Source organism: Cyclopterus lumpus, chromosome 7, assembly GCF_009769545.1.
Source record: "Cyclopterus lumpus isolate fCycLum1 chromosome 7, fCycLum1.pri, whole genome shotgun sequence".
NCBI lineage: Eukaryota > Metazoa > Chordata > Actinopteri > Perciformes > Cyclopteridae > Cyclopterus > Cyclopterus lumpus.
Genome location: NC_046972.1, coordinates 23,075,804 through 23,099,710, shown reverse-complemented (window position 1 = coordinate 23,099,710; position 23,907 = coordinate 23,075,804). Strand labels below are relative to the sequence as shown.

General features: G+C 47.2%; 1 protein-coding gene across 1 annotated transcript; it reads left to right on the top strand.

Annotated features, from left to right (window-relative positions):
* The first annotated feature begins 193 nt into the window (after window positions 1–193).
* dnah12 (dynein, axonemal, heavy chain 12) lies at window positions 194–23,907 on the top strand. Its single transcript, XM_034536937.1, has 73 exons — window positions 194–435; window positions 621–708; window positions 803–829; window positions 926–1,115; window positions 1,215–1,284; window positions 1,391–1,549; window positions 1,635–1,830; window positions 2,087–2,275; window positions 2,374–2,527; window positions 2,617–2,708; window positions 2,810–2,988; window positions 3,277–3,412; window positions 3,504–3,629; window positions 3,724–3,858; window positions 4,446–4,639; window positions 4,723–4,966; window positions 5,073–5,258; window positions 5,371–5,571; window positions 5,663–5,857; window positions 5,942–6,063; window positions 6,159–6,294; window positions 6,386–6,532; window positions 6,616–6,735; window positions 6,981–7,137; window positions 7,249–7,421; window positions 7,499–7,651; window positions 7,739–7,978; window positions 8,067–8,312; window positions 8,575–8,694; window positions 8,811–8,920; window positions 9,012–9,195; window positions 9,324–9,464; window positions 9,558–9,641; window positions 9,794–9,982; window positions 10,078–10,197; window positions 10,366–10,554; window positions 10,642–10,793; window positions 10,946–11,084; window positions 11,227–11,393; window positions 11,497–11,752; window positions 11,846–12,142; window positions 12,619–12,797; window positions 12,984–13,176; window positions 13,276–13,437; window positions 13,538–13,732; window positions 14,207–14,340; window positions 14,433–14,595; window positions 14,709–14,789; window positions 15,264–15,440; window positions 15,513–15,644; window positions 15,741–15,830; window positions 15,940–16,080; window positions 16,174–16,415; window positions 16,492–16,639; window positions 16,731–16,876; window positions 17,284–17,498; window positions 17,593–17,785; window positions 17,914–18,106; window positions 18,196–18,368; window positions 18,833–18,973; window positions 19,076–19,234; window positions 19,348–19,643; window positions 20,046–20,299; window positions 20,380–20,520; window positions 20,618–20,755; window positions 20,841–21,074; window positions 21,151–21,339; window positions 21,479–21,582; window positions 21,670–21,874; window positions 21,964–22,101; window positions 22,212–22,303; window positions 22,410–22,477; window positions 23,714–23,907. Exons 1-73 carry the CDS (start codon window positions 194–196, stop codon window positions 23,905–23,907), a joined length of 11,955 nt encoding a protein of 3,984 aa, XP_034392828.1.

Here is a 23,907-nt window from a genome sequence, read left to right as displayed (position 1 = left end):
GAAAGGAGACGTTGAATGAACGAGCAGGTAAACCGATATATAGAAATTTTTTACAGAAATTTAACAGAAATATTTTGGGTTACAAATGCAACATTATGTTACGTTAAAAGTGTCAAAATATTTTTTAAATTAATTTTGATATTTATTTTTGTTTGGGCCTCTGGTTCTTTTTTCGGGGGCGCGTTTTCCAGCGATGGCCGCCTCTCCGGGACTTTTCACAGCCACAGCAGCGAAGGGCATGTCGCCGTTTCCCGTGCTGCCCCCGATCGAAGGCACCCAGGCCCTGGGGGAGGCGGACCGGGGGGAGGCGGGCCGGTGGGACGTGGGCCGGACCGTCGCAGCGAAGGAGGAGATAGCGGAGAGGCTAGCGGCGCAAAAGAAGCTGATGGCGCACAGAAGGAGCAGAGTGGAGCAGGGGCGCATGCACCTGATATTGTATGTGTGTGTGTGTGTGTGTGTGTGTGTGTGTGTGTGTGTGCGTGCGTGCGTGTGCCTGTGTTAGTGCCTCAGTGATACTGCCACGACTTGTAAGAGGGTGTCATTTAATAATCAAGAAGGCCACTGAGTTTCCCCCTCCAACTGTTTGACTGACTTATGAATCACTATAATAATTATTACAGGGTGTCGAGAGCAATGGAGGCCTACAGACAGAGCAAAGAGAGGGGGGAAGTGCGCAGCCGGTCACCTGAACCAGAGTTGCCACCTTCTGTATGCGTGACGTCTTTCTATTTTAAGCACAAACGTATATATCGACAAAAATCGCACAATATAACGCGGCATATTTCAATACTTCCCTCTACAGATGCTCAGCGAGGAGCGGAAGCGTAGGGTAAGATGTGGTGTTTGTTGACCTGTGAAGAGACCTTCTACTTTAAACCAAGCCTCTCCTATTTTCATTCTCGTGTGTCCCCCCCATTTCTTTCAGATGAACTACATGTTACAGAAGCAGAGCGTACACAGGCGCCCATTCGCTCCAATCCGGCAACAGTGGTTGGACTCCATCGTCGCCAGAGTGTCGCCAAAGCTTAAAGAGGGCCCGGAGAGAAGTAAACATCTACAGGAGCTCTGCAAGGAAGCCAGCGACATCTTCCACAACGCGGTCGTCAAGCACACAGGTAATTTGGCAGTTATTGTGTGTGTGCGTGTGTGTGTGTGTGTGTCCAAGCTACACGTAGACTTCAGGTGAACCACGTCTCCATATTCACTCGCTTCAGTGGACACAATCCTAAAGGATCCGCAGACAGAAGGCCCCGTCTCGGGTAACCGGAAGGCTGCCCCACCAAAGTGAGTGTGTGTGATGTGATGTACACGCCGGTGCGATGCATCCGCAGTAGCCGGATGAGCAGTCGGGCCTTTAACGTTTTTCAATCTTCTTCTATTTTTTTTGCAGGATTCTTGATTTCTCCCAACCGTGGCACGAGAGCTTCATCAGAAGCCGCGAGGTGATGAAAAACAACCTGCACATCCTTCACCCGGTCATGCGAACCGTCCTGGATGTCGGCTATGCAAAGCTTTCTCCTCTGGTCCTGGTTGATCGTTCAGGACGCGGGTAAAGAAAGATGCTTTAAAAAATGAGCACCACGACATGCTTTTTAAAAAGTTCCTTTTTTTAAAATTTTTAATTTTGTCCTCAGCGCCTCGGCGCCCGTGGTCTGTAAGAGCCTACAGGAAAAAATGGCCGTGCAGTGTAAGAGGACAGAAGATCGCATCATGTGCACCTGGTTTCCCAAAGTCGTCGACTTGCTGACGAACAGCGACACGCTGAAGGGGATTAAAGAGGAGAATCTGGACTCCTTCTACGACTGCGCGTCCACCCTCATCTCCAATCAGGTGAGAGGACGCCGGCTAGATTTTGGGCTTCACTAAGAGACGAGGCAACAATCAAAACTTGTTTTTCAGCTTCAGTATATATAGCTAATTTAATTGGCCCGCGCAAGATTGTAAACTGTTATCTCCTTAATATTTTTTGTTCAAGCAGCAATGTCACAGATATTTTCTTTGGACTTGTTTTAAAAAAGAAAATAAATCATGAAATGCGCGACTACTCTAGCATTATGTTCTTTAAAACTTTTTTGGCGATTCCCAGTTGAAGTCCGTGCTTCAGAAAAGTGTCGAGGAGTTCGTCCATCTCTTCGATCCGATCAACCGCCACCGCCTGCCCCTCTTTCATTTGGCCTTGACGTTCGACAACGAAAAGATGGAGATCTATCCCACCTTACAAGATCTGGAAGCCTCTGTTCTTGAGATTCTCAATGCCATCACAAACACACTGCAGGTGAGCTTTAATGTGTGTGAAAGAAAGGCTTTTAAAGAAAAAATTATCACTCCGTGACACAAGATTTTGAGCTGGTAATTGATATCGATGACCCACAGAGAGTACAGACGATCCCGTCGTGGCAGGCGCGAACCGCGCCTACGTTTGTGGACGCCAAGGTGGCGGACCACGTCCTCGCTTGGGCTCGGGTCACCGTGAAGACCGCCGTGCGCAAGAATCTCGAGGAACCGGACCAACACTTCCAGAACTATGGTGGTGTTTTGTAATCCAATAATTTCCCCGTTGGTTTCATATCCTTTTATTGCAGACTTTTAAAAAAAATGGTGTGCTTTATTTTGCAGTTGACAACTATGACTGGCTAGTCAACGGAACTGCACAGGCCAGAGTGGATAAATTCATGGAAGAGGAGCACTCTTTTGATGAGTACACTGAGGTAACGAATCATAAAGTTGAACTAATGCTGCAGATATATTATTACCTCGTTACGGGTTCATCGGATGACCGTCGGTGTGTAATCTCACCGCTTTCCCACAGCAAGTGGAGGAGTTTCGCGCCCTGTCGAAGCAGATCAGCAGCCTTCCAGCAAAAGCCCACTTCTCGATGGTCCATCTGGACTGCGAAGAGCTGAAACTGGGGCTGGCCAACAAAGCGAAGAACTACGGCGAAACACTTCTGAAGAAAGTGATCGCCAGCCACCGGGAGCAAAATCTACAGTGAGTCATGTCTCGCGACATCATTTTAGAGGAGCAGTGTGCAGCATTTAGGGAGATCTATTGGTCAGAAATGCAATGTAATATCGTGAAGTTAGTTTTCACCGGTGCATGATCGCCATGTTTCTCCAGTAGAACACATTTGATGAACCAAACACTCGCCCTAGATAACGGGAATTGTCAAGTTTCAGTCGGTCTCGATGTCGCCAAACCGACACGCTGCACCTTTTTTAACGCTTTGACCGTCTGTGTGTAAAATGCTGTCGTTTGTTTCTCGTTGTCTGTTCGAAGGATCTGCTCTGAATTTGAAAGCATCCGAGAGAACGTTCTGAAAGTACCAGAAAGTACGGGAGACATGACTGAGATCATTGATCACATCAATTTCACGAAGACAGAGGGTATCGCAGAACTTAATGAAAAGATAAAGGTGAATAGCTTGAGTCTCACACTAGAGCATTTTGGGTTCGGTTATCTCGTATAAATCCTCACGTAAATTTCCCCACATTGCATCGTGACAGGAAGCCTTCTGTAGACTCAGCTACATCCAGAATGTCCACTTCCTTGAGCCCGAGGATCAGGAGCTCAATACGACCGTCTTTCTTTGGCCGCAGGAGATCCTTCACGTCTTTGAACTCAGCGATGAGGTAATGCCCTCGTGCCTGCCGTCAGCACTATATCGTGTTTTTTAAAATTTTTATGAGGACGACCTGATTCTGGACGCCAATGTCATTTTTCTAGGTGATGCAGAAGGCCAAGCTGAAAGGGGAGCAGGAGCTGCTGGCTAGAAGAGAAAGATTGATGATACAGCTGGAAAAGTTGGGCCGCAGGATCGAGGAGTTCCCACATTGCTGTGAGCTGGATATGATGCAGCAGGTACAGAGTCATCGGCACTTTCAGATAACCTTGAAGAAATACTTTTGGAAAATCGAGGTATTCACTTTCTTGCTAAGATTCCTACCACTCTCATATTTGTCCGTACAAAATGAAGCTGTCCAGCGGCCGGTTAGCTTAGCTTAGCTTAGCATTAAGACCAACCGGGGATACACTATCAAGAGAATAACAAGACAATCGGCATGTCTAAAACTCCAGGACCTCACCGCGCCTGGCCAACGAATAGTCTCATAACCTTTAGAGGTGCTAATAGGTGGCTTTTGTTACCTTCCGTTACAGGATAGCTGATTCCCATTGTTCCAGTCTTTATGTTTAACTACCCTAAGCGACCCGCCAGCTGGCTCCAGCTTCATATTAAACAGACAGATCTCAGTGGTATTGATCTTCTCTTTTAACTCCTTTTTATAAAATGTCACGCAATTCCTTTCAACAAACCTGAAACTTGTCCGTGTCAGTACGATGTAAACAGTGATCAGAATCGTACACAATGATTGTCAAACCTAATTCTAGTGTTGGTTTACTAGCAACACAATCGGAAATAATATTCTTGTCATCACTTTTTTTGGCAGTACGTAACAGATGTCAGAACGGTTCAGAAACTTCTCCAGGAGACCGAGGAGGAGATCGTCTTCATTAACAAAGAAGAGGTCTTTTACAAAATGGACCCGACGTGTTACCCAGAAGTCGAGGTCATCCAAGGGAGCATCGGACTGTATCATAAGCTGTTCGCCTTTGTGCTAAAGTGGCAGCGCACACAAAACAGGTCCGACATCAGTTTGACGCTCTGTTGTGTTTCAATCGAAACATTTAAACCCATGTAAACCTTTTTATCTTCCGTGTGAATAGATGGATGGACGGTTCCTTCCAGGAGCTGGACGGCGAGAGCATGGAAGTAAAAGTGGACGAGTTCTATAGGGAGATCTTCAAGACGCTCAAGTTTTTCCAACAGAAGCAGAATAAGGCCGAGCAAGAGCTGGAGAAGATTGCTGGCAAGACTAAGCAACGACCTAGTGAGGACGAGCCAAGGAAGCAGGACAGCCCCACAGTACTTTTGTGCTCCACTGTAATGGAGCAGATCCAAGAGTTCAAGGTATCGTGTGTGATTGTCATCTCAAAGGGGCTCATTATAAGTCTGGCAGTAAGTGGTCTTGCTTGTTGATGCCGAACAAGCGTGTTGAATGTGTCTGCATCAACAGGACCATATCCCTGTAGTCTCCATCCTGTGCAATCCAGGCATCAGAGCTCGCCACTGGGATCAGATGTCGGAGATAGTGGGGTATGACCTCACTCCTGACTCTGGCACGACACTACGCAAAGTTCTCAAAAAAGACCTGGCCCCTTATCTGGAAGAGTTTGAGTCCATCAGCACCGCTTCTAGTAAAGTATGAACGTTGACCTTTGTGTTTTGCTTCTACAGAGTTTATTAAAACGTAATACTCCATCGATGTGCTGAATGCTGCGTACCCCCCTCCCCCCGCTCATGTGTCTCTATAGGAGTTTTCCCTGGAGAAGGCTATGCAAACCATGTTGCATGTCTGGGATGGTATTTCTTTCCACCATCAGCCTTACAGGGAGACCGGAGTGTCCATCCTGACTGCCTTGGACGAGATTCAAACAATGCTCGATGACCAGATTGTGAAGACTCAGACTATGAGGGGCTCGCCGTTCATCAAACCTTTTGAAAATGAGATCAAAGTGAGTTTTTATCCACCCAATGATAATTATTTAATTCTCAGGGAGTTGTGCCAGTCCTGCAGGGATTCATCTCTTTGTTCTGCGACCTCAGCAATGGGAGGAGCGTCTGCTTCGTATCCAGGAAACCATCGATGAATGGCTGAAGGTGCAGGCCCAGTGGCTTTATCTGGAGCCCATCTTCTCCTCTCAGGACATCATGCAGCAGATTCCAGAAGAGGGACGACTTTTCCAAACCGTTGACAAAAACTGGAAAGACGTCATGAGGCACTGCGTCAAGGACCCTAAGGTATAGTCGTCGGGGAAAAAAAGTGTATAGTGGACGCATTACTCGAAAATCAGTTTGTGGTAACTGATGATTTGTAAATTGTAGATTCTGCAAGCAACCTCGCTGAATGGTTTGCTGGAGAAACTGCAAGATTCTAACAACCTCCTGGAAAGCATCATGAAAGGACTGAATGCCTATTTGGAGAAGAAGCGTCTCTTCTTTCCACGGTAGAAGCAAACCTGTTCCAGTGTTTCTTTCCTAATTAGTGTTGATTATCACCGATTTTGATACTGACGACCAACGCTGCCGCCGCCGCCGCCAGGTTCTTCTTCTTGTCCAACGATGAAATGCTGGAGATTCTGTCTGAGACCAAGGACCCGCTACGAGTGCAGCCCCATCTGAAGAAGTGCTTTGAGGGTATTTCCAAACTGGACTTCCTCCCCAACCTGGATATCCAGGCAAGGCAGTCGCCCTTTTTTTTGTTATTGTTACATGACACCACGGGTTGATGGACCCTTTGATTTAATTGCATCCTGTTCTTTCGCCCAGGCCATGTACAGCAGCGAGGGTGAGCGTGTTCAGCTAATCCAACACATCTCCACGTCTGAAGCCAAAGGAGCCGTCGAGAAGTGGCTGGTGCAAGTGGAGGACCTGATGGTTCGCAGTGTCAGAGATGTAGTAGACCGGTCCAGGGTGGTGAGATCAATGTTCCCATACCTCAAATAATACACGTGTGTGAACATAAATCAATGGGTCAGTGAGTGTGGTTTTGCTGACAGGCCTACGCTGAGAGTGCACGGAGCCAGTGGGTCAGGGAGTGGCCTGGACAGGTGGTGCTCTGCACCTCGCAGATCTTCTGGACCTTGGAGGTTCATGAAGCCATCAATGCAGGAGCGGATGTACGGCCTTACACCCTTTTCTCTGAAAATGTTATTTGTTTTGTTGGCTTTTTAAATATGTGAATTATAGCTTCATTAATGGAAGTTAGGTTTAATTATTTTATGACTATGAGGAAAAATAAGTTCAGTGAATCCAGTCTATTAAGTAATAGAGCTGTAAACATTTTTAAACGTTCATAATGCAGAGGGACAAAGCAGCATCTCAAGGACCACTGGATAGTTATTGGGCTTTTTGTTCTCCGTAGGGTTTAAAGAACTACTATGAACAGCTCCAGAGTCAGCTGAAGGACATTGTGGAGCTGGTGAGAGGGAAACTGCCCAAACAAACACGCATCACACTGGGAGCGCTGGTCACCATCGACGTCCATGCCAGGGATGTGGTCTCTGAGCTTATTGAGAAAGGTACCCCATGGCCCCGACTGCAGGGTTGACTAACAGAGCGTTGCCTCAGTTTAGAAAGAGCACTTGATAGAAAAATCCAAATAGTAAAGGTTTCCGTTTTTTTTTTACCAGGTGTATCAAATGATACAGACTTCCAGTGGCTGGCCCAGCTTCGTTACTACTGGAGCAATAACGATGTTCGCGTTCGCATCATCAACTGTGATGTTAAATACGCCTACGAGTACCTGGGGAACTCGCCGCGCCTCGTCATCACTCCACTGACTGACAGATGCTACAGAACCCTGGTAAAATATCTGACAAATAGCCTGATCAGGGATCAGGTGTTTCAACATTTAATTCAAAAGCTTCCCCTCGGTTTTAGATTGGGGCTTTCTACCTGAATTTGGGTGGTGCGCCTGAGGGTCCAGCTGGAACGGGAAAGACAGAAACCACCAAGGATCTAGCCAAAGCTCTAGCTGTGCAGTGTGTGGTGTTCAACTGTTCCGACGGACTGGATTACCTCGCCATGGGCAAAGTAACACCAGCAAGAATGTTTTTAAAATTCCATATAATGCAAAAACAGAATTTTCGAAAACCAATCTTTTGGTGCAATTCCTCCTAGTTCTTTAAAGGTCTGGCCTCATCGGGTGCGTGGGCATGCTTTGATGAGTTCAACCGCATTGAGCTGGAGGTGCTGTCTGTCGTGGCCCAGCAGGTTCTCTGCATCCAGAGGGCCGTCGAGATGAAGTTGGAGTACTTTGACTTCGAAGGGACAATGCTCAAACTCAATCCCAACTGCTTTGTGTCCATCACAATGAACCCCGGCTATGCAGGACGCTCAGAACTGCCAGACAACCTCAAGGTCTGTAAACAGTGAACACATATTTAAATATTGTCTGTTTCTACTTCTATTCTGCACTTCTAATTTTTCTTTCACTTCTCTGATGCAGGTGTTGTTCCGAACGGTGGCCATGATGGTGCCCAACTACGCACTGATAGCAGAGATCTCTCTGTATTCATACGGCTTCCTGAATGCCAAACCGCTGTCAGTGAAGATCGTGATGACCTACAGGCTCTGCTCCGAGCAGCTGTCCTCCCAGTTCCATTATGATTACGGCATGAGGGCTGTCAAAGCTGTGCTTGTGGCTGCAGGAAACCTCAAGCTCAAGTATCCTGACGAGAATGAGGACATACTGGTAACCGCTTGAGCATCCAGCCATGACTGGCCACACTAAATATCATGTGGTGTAACTGCAGCAGAATGTGTTATTAGCTGTGGACAGACACAGAGGTGCACACTCACGCAGGCACACATACGATGGAGTTGCATTATCCTCCTGGCAGAAATACTAGTAACAAAAAGTCTATACTCTTATGCCCTAAATATAAACTTCTCTAGTTGGTTAATTGGTTTGCAGGTTATTAATCCTCTCACTTTTCTCCACATGTTATGTCCAGCTCCTGAGGTCCATAAAGGATGTCAATGAACCCAAGTTTCTCTCCCATGATATTCCGCTGTTCAATGGGATCACCAGCGATTTGTTCCCGGGCATCTCCCTTCCTGAGGCTGACTATCAGGTCAGATATGATTAATATGTTTCTTATTCTTTCTCCCTAAGTCTAACAATACCCAAGCATTTATTAATATTGGCATGTAAATTGTAAATATATATTTTTTTTCACGTCCTTGCCAGCTGTTTCTGGAGGCCGCTAAAGAGTGCTGTGAAAATCACAACGTACAGGCAACACAGGTCTTCTTAGAGAAGATGATCCAGACATATGAGATGATGATAGTCAGGCATGGGTACGTCGTATTTCAAAATGTCACCGTCGTCACATTGCGATACAGTTAATATTTGATATTGCATGAACACGTAGGGTTTGTTTTGGGTCAGGTTCATGCTGGTGGGCGAGCCTTTCGCTGGTAAGACCAAAGTGCTCCATGTTCTCGCCGACACGCTGACTCTCATGAACGAGAGAGGGTACGGCGAGGAGGAGAGGATCATCTTCAGGACGTTGAACCCAAAGTCCATCACCATGGGACAGCTCTTTGGACAGTTTGACGTAGTCTCCCATGAGGTAAACCTGCGCCTCTTGAATGAATACGAGATCTGCGTATTTACAGTGTTGATGTAGATCTGGTTGAACAGGTGGCCTTCATCTCTTCATCTTAGTATTTTTCCTGTTTTCCTTTTCCTCGTTATTAGTGGACAGACGGGATTGTGGCCAACACATTTCGCGAGTTTGCATCGGCTGAGACACCAGACCGCAAATGGGTGGTGTTTGATGGTCCCATAGACACACTGTGGATTGAGAGCATGAACACTGTGCTGGATGACAACAAAAAGGTATGTAATGCACAGCGAATACGTTTCGATAAGTTGTATTCATTTGTTTTTCCACACACCTTTTTCTTGTTTTGTTCTTCTCTTTCTCCACAGTTGTGCCTGATGAGTGGTGAGATCATCCAAATGTCCAATCAGATGAGTCTGATTTTTGAAGCGATGGATCTATCACAGGCCTCGGTGAGTTGGAAGTTTTGTAGTAGAAATGTAACAAAATGGTTGAACCAATGGGAATTAACGATGTACCTATAGCCTGATTGGCAGGATGTGATGGAATGTCATAAAAAAAGGGTCTCCTTTCGGTTTCGTTGGGTTGTTTTTTTCCACCGCAGCCGGCCACAGTCAGTCGGTGTGGTATGATCTACATGGAGCCGTCTCAGCTGGGCTGGGAGCCCCTAGTGATTTCCTGGATGAACAATCTTCCCGACGCTCTGCAGAGACCCGACAACCGCTCCCTGCTGCTGGAGCTCTTCCACTGGCTCCTGCCGCCTGCCTTCAGGGTGCTGCGTAAGCACTGCAGAGTAAGGGATCCAGAAAACAACCCGAACATCAATCAACAAATATCTGCGTTACATTTAGACGCGTGTTTGGTCAAGCTCCGTCATTTTGTCCGCAGGAAGTTGTTTCCACCAGCAACAGCAACACCGTGGTGTCCCTGTGTCGCCTGTTTGAGATGCTGCTCACCGAACCTGTGAAAACGAGTTTCGTTGATAAAAATCTTCGCACCTGGATCATGGTAAAAGGACAACATTTGTCGTTTTATTTAATTATATTACACTTTTATTTATTCAAAAATCTTCCTTTGGAACTGCTCTTTACGAACCTCCCGTGCAAAATGATTCAGAGTTTTTGTTTCTATTTTTTTAGTATGGCACCTCAACCTCTTCTTCTTTCGTGATTGCAGGCGGCTTTTGCCTTCTCCCTGGTGTGGTCTACGGGCGGCAGCTGTGACGCAGACAGCAGAGAGAAGTTCAGTGAGTTCTTGCGGGCGACCTTGTCTGGAGAGACGGATGGACACCCGATCCCGGCCTCTGTGGGGAAATGGGAGTGTCCGATGGATGAGAACGGGCTGGTGTATGACTACTTCTACGAGGTACGGTATGGCGGCCAATGACACCCCAGAGGATTTTTGTTGTTGTTTTGTTTAAATCAGTAAATCACGCCGTAATCTCTCGAATAGTTCAATGGAAAAGGCCGCTGGGTTCACTGGAATGACGTCATCAAGAATGTAAACTTGGGGGACAAAAACACCAAAGTGCAAGAGATCATCGTTCCCACGATAGACACAGTGCGCTACACCTACCTCATGGACCTTGGCATCCGATACGGAGTGTTAGTATTCTAGGGGGTCACGGTGGCCCTGACACACACACATGTTCTTAAAGTGCATTGTTGACTTGCATTATTGATTGACTTCTACTGTTCTACAGAGTGTTTCTGGTGTTATTAACATTTCATCAGAATCCACTGGTTTCTATCCTTAGGCCTTTCCTGTTTGTTGGTCCGACTGGCACCGGGAAGTCTGTGTATGTGAAGGAGAAGCTGATGAACAATCTGGACAAAGACCTCTATCTACCCTTCTTTCTCAATTTCTCAGCTCGCACAAGCTCCAACCAAACCCAGGTCAGCGCTTCAAGGAAGCAGGGATGAAAGGATGTCCGTGCAGAGAGTTTTTGGATGGCTAGGACAACATTATGAGGCTGTTATAATCAAGACAGGGCATTTTAAATAAGTGTATTGATTATGTATTTGTTGCATCTTCCAGAATATCATCATGTCCAGGTTAGATAAGAGAAGGAAGGGCGTGTTCGGGCCCCCCATGGGAAAGAAGTGCGTGATCTTCGTCGACGACATGAACATGCCTGCACTGGAACAGTTCGGAGCACAGCCTCCTGTGGAGCTTCTTCGGCAGTATATAGACCATGGAAACTGGTATGAACCATCTACCGTTAGATGTCAATTTCATATAAAAATAAGAGAATGATAATAAAGAAAGAGGGGTACGTTTGCTAATACGTTTTTCATTCTCCGGCAGGTATGACCTGAAGGATACCTCCAGGATCTCTCTTGTTGACCTCCAGCTCATCTCTGCTATGGGACCCCCCGGTGGCGGGAGGAACGCCGTGACACCCCGCTTTCTGCGGCACTTCAACATCGTTAGCATCAACGCCTTCAGCGACGACACCATGGTCCGCATCTTCTCCAGCGTGGTTGCTTTCTATCTCAAAAACAACCAATTCCCACCGGAATATTTCACCGTCGGCAACCAAATAGTGACGGCGACAATGGAAGTGAGCAGCCGCAAAAAACACACACAATGGTATCACATCAATGGTACCTTCGCTTTAATACATTTGCTTGTATGCGTTTTAATTCCCAAAAAGGTGTATAAGAGAGCCATGGAGAATCTACTGCCAACTCCAGCCAAGTCCCACTATACCTTCAACCTGCGGGACTTCTCGCGCGTCATCCAAGGCTGCCTGCTGCTGAAGAAGGACTCGCTGGAGAACAAACGCACGATGATACGCTTGTTTGTCCACGAGGTCTTCCGCGTCTACTACGACCGCCTGGTGGACGACAAAGATCGGGCATGGCTCTACGAGCTGATGGACGGCATCCTCAAAGATCACTTCAAAGAGTCCTTTGAGCAGGTGTTCGATCACCTGAAGAAAAGCAGCAGAGTGAGTAGTGTTTCGCACAATGCACGACAATGGAACTGCGTACATTTTGAAGCCTCGAGTTTGGCATCTCAACGGTCATCTTGTAGAGAGAATGCAGCTTTAACACATGAAGCATAGACTTCTATACAACCAGAGGAGTCGCCCCCTGGTGGTCAGGAGAGAGAATGCAGCTTTAACACATGAAGCATAGACTTCTATACAACCAGAGGAGTTGCCCCCTGGTGGTCAGGAGAGAGAATGCAGCTTTAACACATGAAGCATAGACTTCTATACAACCAGAGGAGTCGCCCCCTGGTGGTCAGGAGAGAGAATGCAGCTTTAACACATGAAGCATAGATTTCTATACAACCAGAGGAGAAGCATTGAGCTGCATTCTCTCTACTGTCCCTGTTGGACAGTAGAGAGAATGCAGCTTTAACACATGAAACGAATAGTAAAAGTTTTAATATGTGCCATGCATTTTCTTCCGTTCTCAGCTGGTTGAGGAAGACATGCGGAGTCTTCTGTTTGGTGACTACATGGACCCCGACCTGGAGGACGATGAGCGCTTGTACACTGAGGTTTCCTCGATGGAAAGCTTTTCCGAAGTGGTGCAGTCGTGTCTCGATGAATACAACCAGATGCACAAGAACCGCATGAACCTCGTCATCTTTCGGTAAACACCTTCGGTATTATAGAGTCAATCCAATTACATGCGCTGGAAGAAGTCCTTAAAAGATTGGAGGGTTCGATTTTTAGAATGAGCATACAATCAAATAAGGAGACTTTTTGTGCAGTAAGTTTCGTAGTAGTGTTTTCATAAATCTGTCTTTACATGGAAACTAAAACATGTATTATGTAGCTATGTCCTGGAGCACCTGTCTCGTATCAGCCGTGTGTTGAAGCAGCCAGGGGGCAACGCCCTGCTGGTGGGAGTGGGAGGCAGCGGACGCCAGTCCATCACCCGCCTGGCCACGTCCATGGCCCACATGACCATGTTCCAGCCCGAGATCTCCAAGAGCTACGGCATCACTGAGTGGAGAGACGACCTCAAGGTCAGCCTTTTTAGGCGCATCGCATTTTTCTTTCCTTTCTTTTTCTCGTGCCGTTCCGATCTTGTTTTTTTTTGCATTTTCAAAAATTATATATTTTAGATGCTGCTGAAGAATGCCGGGGTGAAAGGTCAGAAGACGGTGTTCTTGCTGACCGACGCTCAGATCAAAGACGAGGCCTTTCTGGAAGACGTGGACAGCGTCCTGAACACGGGAGAGGTGCCCAATCTGTTCGCCATCGACGAGAAGCAGGAGATCATGGAGGTAGGTCGTCAACCGACTGCATCCACGTCCTTGCAGTGCACCTTGTTTAAAGGGCCACGCTCATTCATGTTCAATGTGTCCGTCGTCTCTCTCCCTCCAGACAGTGCGTCCCATCGCCCAGGCCGGCGATAAGAATCTGGAGTTGAGTCCCTTGACTCTGTTCGCCTTCTTCGTGGCACGCTGTCGAGAGAACCTCCACATTGTCGTGGCCTTCAGCCCGATTGGAAACGCCTTTCGAAATCGCCTGCGCCAATTCCCCTCGCTCATCAACTGCTGCACCATTGACTGGTTCCAGGTGCTGTACAGGCTTTAGGAACGTATGACGGCTTATAGTTCATATATCATCTTCAGTAAAAAAAATATATATATACCACGGATGGCAGACACGGAAAAGCGGTCTCTGTATGTCGGAAAAGGTCTATTACAAACACCTGGATTTGATATATAAAATATTATACTATATGTTATTTGTATTTAATATTGTAAATATTGTAATATTACATAGGCCTATTTATTTGATATACATGATAAACCTCTTGCTCCGATGGGCATGGGTCTCCACGATTTGCCAACGCAGCCTCCATAATTCCCCAAATTGCGGAGAAGCTGATTCAAACAGAACTAATATGATCACGTGACCCCTTTCTTGATTCACACGGGATTATGATCACAGACGACCTTTGCGTTCGTTACACATTACCTGATGGAGTAGTAGTGGGACTGTAGTTTGGCCGTCCTCACCGTCGTTTCTCCCCTCTGCCCCCGGCAGCCGTGGCCGGAGGAGGCTCTGGAGCGAGTGGCCAACTCCTTCCTGGGCTCGTTGGAGATGAGCGAGAACGAGAGGCAGGAGGTCGTGCCCATCTGCAAAACATTCCACACGTCCGCCAAGCAGCTCTCACTGCGGTAAAAGACGCGGTTTATTTATAACCTCCGTATATTTCGGAGGTCAATTACGAGGGCCTTGATCACGACGTCGATTTATTTTTCATTTTCAGATTCCTCTCTGAGCTGGGTCGCCATAACTACGTGACCCCCACGTCCTACCTGGAGCTGATCGCGGCTTTCCGGCTGCTGCTCACTCAGAGGAGAGAAACTGTCATGAGGGCCAAACAGCGCTACACCAACGGTCTGGATAAACTGGCCTTTGCCGAATCTCAGGTACACACGGCACTATTTACAGCGGAATTAATATTATATATATATATATATATATATATTATATACATATATCGTTTTTTATGACTCACTTTGATAACAACGTTTCCCTGCAGGTCGGTGCGATGAAGAAGGAGCTCATCGACCTGCAGCCCAAACTGGAACAGGCCAAGATAGACAACAACACAATTATGAAGGTGAATACATTTTAAAGCCTGCACATTTTTGTTTATGAATGATAAACCATCATGTTCCCAATTCTCAACAGGTCTTATTTATAAATATGTGCATAATTGAACGTTCTGGACCATTTTTACTGTCATCTCCGCATCACCTTAGATTATCTAGAGATATATACGTTTGATAAGTTTTATGCACGTGTTATGGAAAAATACTCATGTCTATAGTAAAAAAAACATAATGCACGCTCGCCTTTTAATATTAGAGCCAATGTTATAAGTCAGCGATCGTCATCAGAACAATACAAACATTCAGGTTCCCTCATGTCGCTGAAAGTGTGCTGCAGAAATAAATGTTGAAAAATAGACGATGGGAGGAAATTCTGCAAAGATGTATTTGGCGACCCAAAATCAAATCTGTGGGACTGACCTACAGTGTGTATAGTGTGTATGAAAATACAGAACGTAATTGTTTGGCGTGACGACTCTCAGGTGATCGAAGTGGAGTCCGTAGAGGTGGAAGCCAAAAGTAAAGTGGTGCGTGTCGACGAGGAGGCGGCAACCATAAAAGCCAATGAGGCCGAGGCTCTGAAGAAAGAGTGCGAGAGCGACTTGGCCGACGCCATCCCCGCCCTGGAGGACGCCCTCTCGGCCTTGGACACGTTGAAGGTGAGCGCCGGTCAGACCATCGCAGTTTAGAGGGTTGATTCATTTGAGCTGCCTGTATTTTTTATATTTCAGCCCTCTGACGTCACAATCGTGAAGGCGATGAAAAATCCTCCTTCGGGGGTGAAGCTGGTGATGTCCGCCGTGTGCGTGATGAAGGACATAAAGCCGGATAAGATAGCTGACCCGGCTGGGACTGGAAAAAAGGTTTGAGAAATCACCACTGTCCGTCGGTAAACATTTAAAACATTTAACATTATCGTGACGCCGCGACGAGTGATGTGTTTTCTTTATTTTCTCTAGGTTTTTGACTACTGGGGTCCAAGCAAGAAGCTACTGGGTGACATGAACTTTTTACGAGATCTTAGAGAATATGACAAGGACAATATTCCCGTAAGTGTCGTGAAAGATACAGTCTTAATTTATTATTTAAAAAAAAGAAAAGAATAAATGCCACTCGTACTTTGCTCTGACTGACGCTTCTAGTTTTTCCCTTTTTCAGTTGTCTGTGATGCAAAAGATCCGTCGGGAGTACGTCACCAATCCTGACTTTGTCCCCAGCATTGTGGCGAAAGCCTCCTCTGCAGCAGAGGGCCTGTGCAAGTGGGTCAAAGCAATGGAGCAGTATGACCGGGTGGCGAAGGTGCAGTGTTCAGACGTGTTTTCCTGCATACGCAAATGCGTGAATGCATACGCTTCAATTCACTCTGTGACCCTCCTCTGTTTGGGTTTTAAGGTCGTGGCTCCAAAGAAGGCCAACCTCGCGGAGGCGCAGGAGTCCCTGGCCACCATCATGGCCCTGCTGGACCAGAAGCGGGCCGAGCTCAAGGAGGTCGAGGACCGCCTGGCCGCCCTTCAGAAAACCTTCGAGGAGAAGACGGAGGAGAAGGCCCAGCTGGAGATCCAGGTGGACCTGTGTGCCAGGAAGTTGGAGAGGGCGGTGAAGCTCATTGGTGGTCTGGGCGGAGAGAAGACCAGGTCGGGACGATGCACACTAATGTTCTGTTATTACTTTCTTCAATGTGCCGTTAACTGAATGAATCTCTGTCGTTAGATGGTCCAAGGCAGCCGATGACCTGCAGAGCACGTACGATAACCTGACTGGAGACGTTCTCATCTCCGCTGGGGTCATCGCCTATCTGGGGGCCTTCACTGCCGGCTTCAGACAGGACTGCACCAAGTCATGGACCAAACTCTGCCAGGTACAAGTCCTCCAGGTTCTCTCTTTTTTTTAAAAGTTCAGACACATTTAATGGATTTTTATGTCTTTCCCCCTTTTCTCGATATCTGTAGTCTCAGAACATTCCATCGGCAGACGACTTCTCTCTCAGTAAGACTCTGGGAGATCCCATTAAGATCAGGGCCTGGAACATCGCAGGCCTTCCCAGTGACTCCTTCTCCATCGACAATGGTGTCATCGTCAGCAATTCACGAAGATGGTGAGTCTGTACTGCTGAAATGTTTAATTCACTACTTACTGCTCATACATTTGAGAAAGTGAAATGTGAAAAAAAATCAATAATATTCAACCTTGAAATCTTAACAGGGACAGTGCATCCCTAACTCAAACATACATATTTAATGTAATACCTTGCCTATATATTTTCTTTTAATCATGGTTCTACATTAAACTGCTCACAACAGGTTATGTGGGTAACAGATTTCTGGAAAGAGACATTATTTTTTGGCTCTTTGTGCCATATAGTCCGATAATATTGAAGAGAAGGCCGAGATCCCTTCGGCTAACACTGAGCAATTAACACCAAAACAACCTAGATTGATAAATAGCACGGCAGGCTGGGGTGAACGATCTCTCTCTCTCTCTCTAATGCGTGTGTTCTCGTAGGCCCCTGATGATCGACCCTCAGGGTCAGGCCAACAAGTGGGTGAAGAACTCCGAGAAAGACAACAAACTGAGCGTAATCAAGCTCACGGACGGCGACTACATGAGAACTCTGGAGAACTGCATTCAGTTCGGAACGCCGTTGCTGCTGGAAAATGTCGGCGAGGAGCTGGACCCCTCGCTGGAGCCACTGCTGGTCAAACAAACCTTCAAACAAGGTGCGAGGAACGTGAGATGACTGTTAGGCTGGCAAATCGATCCTTAAACGTGAAGCTATAACTGAACTTTTTGTTTTTGTTGCATTCCACCCAGGCGGTGTGGATTGCATCCGGCTCGGGGAGAGCGTGATCGAGTACTCCTGCGATTTCCGCTTCTACATCACCACTAAGCTGAGGAACCCGCACTACCTCCCAGAACTGGCCACCAAGGTGTCTCTGCTCAATTTCATGATCACCCCAGAGGGCTTGGAGGACCAGCTGCTGGGGATCGTAGTCGCCAAAGAAAAGTACCACCCCCCCTCACACCCCACCATGAAACATTCACGTCGGTATCCCACTTTGGCGCTGCTTCGCCTCGCCTCGGTTCTTTTTTCCCCTCCCCAGTACCGTTTCCTTTGCTTCGTCTCCTCCGCAGGCCGGAACTGGAAGAGGAGCGCAACGCTCTCATCCTGCAGTCGGCCGCCAACAAGAGGCAGCTGAAGGAGATCGAGGACAAGATCCTGGAGACGCTCTCGTCCTCCGAGGGAAACATCCTGGAGGACGAGAGCGCCATTCAGATCCTAGACTCCGCAAAGATCATGTCCAATGAGATCAGCAAGAAGCAGCAGGTGTGGAATAACCCGAGACCCAGATGGTGGAGACGATGAGTCCGACACGTGGAAAATCTAACCGTCCGGCTGTTTCGCGCGTTTCACAGATTGCAGAGACGACAGAGATCAAGATAGCGGAGTCCAGAGAGGGTTACAGAGACATTGCCAAGCACTCCTCCATCCTGTTCTTCAGCATTGCTGATCTCACCAATATAGACCCCATGTACCAGTACTCGCTCAGCTGGTTTGTCAACCTCTACATTAACTCCATACAAGACAGGTGAGTGATGCACGTGATTCGAATCAAAACTTTATGACTGTTTAGAAATGATCTCCATCTGTTGTGCATAAACACAAGCTGGAGGAGGATGTCAGGCTCAGTTCTTGTCTCAAGAGGTCAAAAGGCCAGAGACCCCTCGACTATGTTTGAGCAGCAATTATTAGCGCCGTTATTTATGAATAAGGACAATGTGAATTATAAATAACAGCTGGAAGTGAGGGGGATCAAATGTCACTTATTCTTTTACTTGTAGAGCTGCAGTTGTGCCCTGCAAACACATTAAATATGCATTTGTGTTCTATAACACCACACGTTTTAATTGTGGATATTATGAACATGTTTCAATGCATATTAAACTCCCCACTGACATCTGACATGAACCTTTACCGTAGGCTTAAATAACGTTTCAGAGTTGGTCTGTGTTGGTCTGAAGCTTCCTGTGTTTGGCCTTTTTCTTTCTCCAGTAACAAGTCGAAGAACCTGGAGAGGAGGCTCCGATTCCTGATCGACCACTTCACCTACAACCTCTACTGTAACGTCTGTCGCTCTCTGTTCGAGAGGGACAAACTCCTCTTCTCCTTCCTCCTCTGCTGCAACCTCCTCCTGTAAGTGTTAAAAGCCAAAGCTCGTCGTTGAATGAATTATATTATTAGAATTTGATTTATGCTCAGATGAAGACATATGTGTCCTCTTCTTTATCCACTCAGTGCTAAAGAGGAGATTGCATACTCTGACTTCATGTTCTTCCTGACGGGGGGAGTGGGACTGCAGAACACCGTCGCTAACCCCGACCCCGGCTGGCTTCAGGACAAGAGCTGGGACGAGACCTGCAGAGCCAGCGAACTGTCTGGCCTACAAGGAATAAAGTAAAAAGCATCACTCACTCAACCGAGTGACTTTATGTCTGCAACCTCACTGTCCTGTTGTCTTGAATTCCTTTTGACTAATGGGGTCAATCTATGTATTATTTATTCCACAGAGAGGCTTTCATCAAAAGCCCAGAAGGCTTTAAATCTATTTATGACAGCAAAGAACCGAGCAACACTGAGCTGCCCGCTCCGTGGTGTGAACAACTCAACGACCTGCAGAAGATGATCATCGTTCGCTGTCTCAGGCCCGACAAGATTGTTCCATCTGTGACTAAATACGTGACTGGCAAACTGGGGAAGAAATTTGTCCAGCCCCCTCCCTTTGACCTGAGTAAGAGCTACCTGGACTCCAACTCCACCGTCCCACTCGTATTTGTGCTGTCTCCGGGAGCTGATCCCATGGCTAGTAAGTCCCTATGTTCCACTGATGAAGGTTCCATACCATGCTTCCTGTGAAAAGCATTAGAAAATAGAAAGATGCACTTGAGTGTTTCTGCAAATGTAACTTCTGTATTGTCTGACTGAATTTATTCAACCCACAACTGGCTAATGGTATTGGTATTTCTGTTAGCTGTGGGTGTTAAGAGGCCAGTTAAGAGGGGTGAGGGAGAAGTCAGCTGGCAGTCAATGGCAGCATAAAACAGGCAATAAAAGGTGTTTTTGAGAAACCACGAGAGGTCCCCGGGCATCCACCCAAAATAAGATGCAGTTTGCTGCAGCAGAATGTGAAGTTTGCCGTGGACAGACACAAAGATGCACACTCACTCACTCACTCACTGACCGAGATAACCACGGCATCCCTCCGCAGGCTTACTGAAGTTCGCCAGTGACAAGAACATGGACGGTGCCAAGTTCCAGTCCATCTCTCTGGGGCAGGGCCAGGGACCCATCGCGGCCAAAATGATATCCACAGCCATGCAGGAGGGGACGTGGGTGTGTTTGCAGAATTGTCACCTGGCTGTTTCCTGGATGTCCAACTTGGAGAAGATCTGCGAGGACTTCAGTCCAGCAACTTGCCACCCGGACTTCCGCCTTTGGCTCACGAGCTACCCTTCACCCAAGGTGAAGCTCAACGCATATAAATGACTAATGAGACAAAGATTTTGATTATAGCTCTGAAGAAACGTCCTCTCTGATATCAGTTTCCAGTGACCATCCTGCAGAACGGGGTGAAGATGACAAACGAGCCTCCTACGGGACTCCGACTCAACCTGCTGCAGTCGTACCTGTCCGATCCGGTTTCGGACTCGAACTTCTTCACGAGCTGCCCCGACAAAGAGCTGGTGAGAAGAAGAATTATCTTTCATCCATTCGATAGGTCTACAAGAAGGACGTCCTCTGACTCTTGGTTCCCCCCCCCCCCCCCCACCCCCCCACTAGATTTGGGAGAAGCTCCTGTATGGACTGTGTTTCTTCCACGCTCTTGTTCAGGAGAGGAAGAAGTTCGGTCCGCTGGGCTGGAATATCCCCTACGGCTTCAATGAGTCCGACTTGCGTATCAGCATCAGGCAGCTGCAGGTATCCATTCAGATTCAGAGTTTCACTGGCCACGTTTCTACAAGACAAGAAGCTAAGGGATGTAATTTGTCTTCTTCTTCTTCAGCTGTTTGTGAATGAATACGACGAGGTGCCCTTCGAGGCCATAACTTACCTGACGGGCGAGTGTAACTATGGCGGCCGTGTGACAGACGACTGGGACCGGCGACTCCTGATGACCGTCCTGGCCGACTTCTACAACCAGGACATCATCCTGAAACCCCGCTACCCTTTCTCACCGAGCGGCGAATACTTTGCCCCTCCGAAATCGACCTATGACGACTATGTTCTATTCATCAAGGTAACTGAGATAAATAGATAAATATGTATTTGTTTTTCACTTCCAACCGATTGCCGTGATCTTTGTTGTGCCCCAGGAGCTTCCGTTCAGCCAGCATCCCGAGGTGTTTGGGATGCATGAAAACGTCGACATTTCTAAAGATCTCCAGCAGACAAAGCTGCTGTTTGATTCGCTGCTGCTCACCCAGGGAGGAGGGGCTAAAGGAGGGGCTAGCTCTGGGAGTGACAGCGCGCTGTTCGACATCGCAAATGACATCCTCAACGAGGTACAAGCTAATCGAACCTCCTCATCATTTTGTAGGTTTTCGTATGACACCAGTCCAATAAAGTGCCAATTTCTGTTGGTGTTTCCTTGACATTTGAATTGTAATCTGCATGCACACATGCTTACTTCCCTGCCAACAGCTTCCAGCTAATTTTGACACAGAAGCAACCCTCTTGAAGTTCCCGGTGGTCTACGAGGAGAGCATGAACACTGTCCTCGTCCAAGAGATGGAGCGCTACAACACGTATGGACGAGCGGCTCCGTGCGGACGTTTAAAACTTGCAGCGCATCGTCACCTTTATGACTTAAATGCTGGTGTGTTTTTTTTCAGGCTGTGCAGTACGATCCGTGTGAGCCTGCAGAATCTGTTGAAGGCCATCAAGGGCTTGGTGGTGATGGATGCCGAGCTGGAGGCCGTCGCGGGCGGTTTGATAGTGGGAAAGGTCCCAGAGAAATGGGCCAAGTGCTCTTACCCCAGCCTCAAGCCTCTGGGCAGCTACATTACTGACTTTCTCTTGAGGCTCAAGTTTTTGCAGGTGAGAGCGCTTTAAAAATAGAGCATTTACATTGAGCAGGACTACATGGGATTGTATTGTTGACTTTTTTTCGTTTGCATGCCTCGTAGGATTGGTGCGACACCAGTAAGCCCAACGTGTTCTGGCTGTCTGGGTTCTTCTTCACCCAGGCCTTCCTAACTGGGGCCATGCAGAACTACGCCAGGAAGTACCACGTCCCCATTGACCTGCTCGGCTTTGATTTTCAGGTCAAAGGATGCACACTTTGTATTCCCTCTGTCTCCAACCTGAAAGATATGCTTCATGACCCCAAAAGCAAACTGATCTGTGGTTGTGTTCCCATGATTTCATCTTGCAGGTTCTTCCTATTGATAAGTCGGACGTGCCGCCTGAAGACGGCGTTTACGTTCACGGGTTGTTTCTGGATGGAGCTCGATGGGACATTGGAAGGTAGACGTTCATACTGTGGTTATTTCTCATACAATAATTATACATCCTCATAGTGAAGTGCAAGAAGACTTGATGAACCCTGAACTGTTGTTTGTGTCCCTATCAGTGGGGTTCTGGCTGAGCAGCACCCCAAAGTCCTGTTTGACGTGGTGCCAATCATCTGGATAAAACCCAGTACGTGAATTAATTTACTTTGCTGTCAAATGTACATCAGATGAAATGTTCATGTTTCGAGGTGTCTATTTCAACTATTTCACCTGGAGGGGAATTTATTAACATTCAGAATCCACGTCCACGCGGACCATAGACGGTATATAAGTAGTGACTGTGGTTGTCGTGACATCACCCGTTGGTTTGTAGACTGCCGTTACGAAGCCTTGAGTTTGCCGGATTTTGCCTTTGCCATGATGGCTTTTTTTGCATCCGATGAACGGAAGTTACCATATTTGTAATACGGAGGAGTGACGTAGAGACGTCTCTGGTAGCACCTTGTAGCCCCGCCCTAAAGCATCCTCTGCTTTATGGTCTGTTACACTCTAAATGAACATCACGCTGTATTGAAGAAGACTTGAAACTAGAGATTGAGACCAAAAACTAATGTTTACAATGTTTAAATCAAGAGAAGTAGAGTCATTTATATAGACTTCTATACAACCAGAGGAGTCGCCCCCTGGTGGTCAGGAGAGAGAATGCAGCTTTAACACATGAAGCATAGACTTCTATACAACCAGAGGACTCACCCCCTGGTGGTCAGTAGAGAGAATGCAGCTTTAACACATGAAGCATAGACTTCTATACAACCAGAGGAGTCGCCACCTGGTGGTCAGTAGAGAGAATGCAGCTTCAACACATGAAGCATAGACTTCTATACAACCAGAGGAGTCGCCCCCTGGTGGTCAGTAGAGATAATGCAGCTTTAACACATGAAGCATAGACTTCTATACAACCAGAGGAGTCGCCACCTGGTGGTCAGTAGAGATAATGCAGCTTCAACACATGAAGCATAGACTTCTATACAACCAGAGGAGTCGCCCCCTGGTGAACAATTTCAAGACACTTCTGCATCGGCTTCTCTCAGAAGAGCCGCAGGTTGACGCCTGTCCTGGACTCAAGAATAAATTTAGTATATTTTGGTGTTCGAAGGTCAAAGGTCACTATGACCTCACATCTGTCCCATTCTTATTATGTCTCAAAAACACCATTGAGCAAATTCCTTCAAATTGGGAGAAACGTCAACTTGGACTCAAGGAGGACCTGAGGTTGAAGGTCACTGTAACAACACGTTTTTCACCATAATCTCACACAAACGTCTAAATAGAGTAAAGTGATGAAGCGATGACAAACGTTCTAGTTCCCTCTTCACGTTCCTGACTCTCTGCTTCGCCTCTTTGCTTCCTTCTCGTCGCGCAGCTGAAAAGAAGAGCATGGATCAGGCTCAGCAGCTGTACGTCTGCCCTCTCTACAAGACCAGCGAGAGGAAGGGCACCCTCTCCACCACGGGCCACTCCACGAACTTTGTCATTTCCATGGTGCTGCCCACCAGGCAGCGCCCTCAGCAATGGATAAAGCGCGGCGTCGCCATGCTCTGCCAGCTGGACGACTGA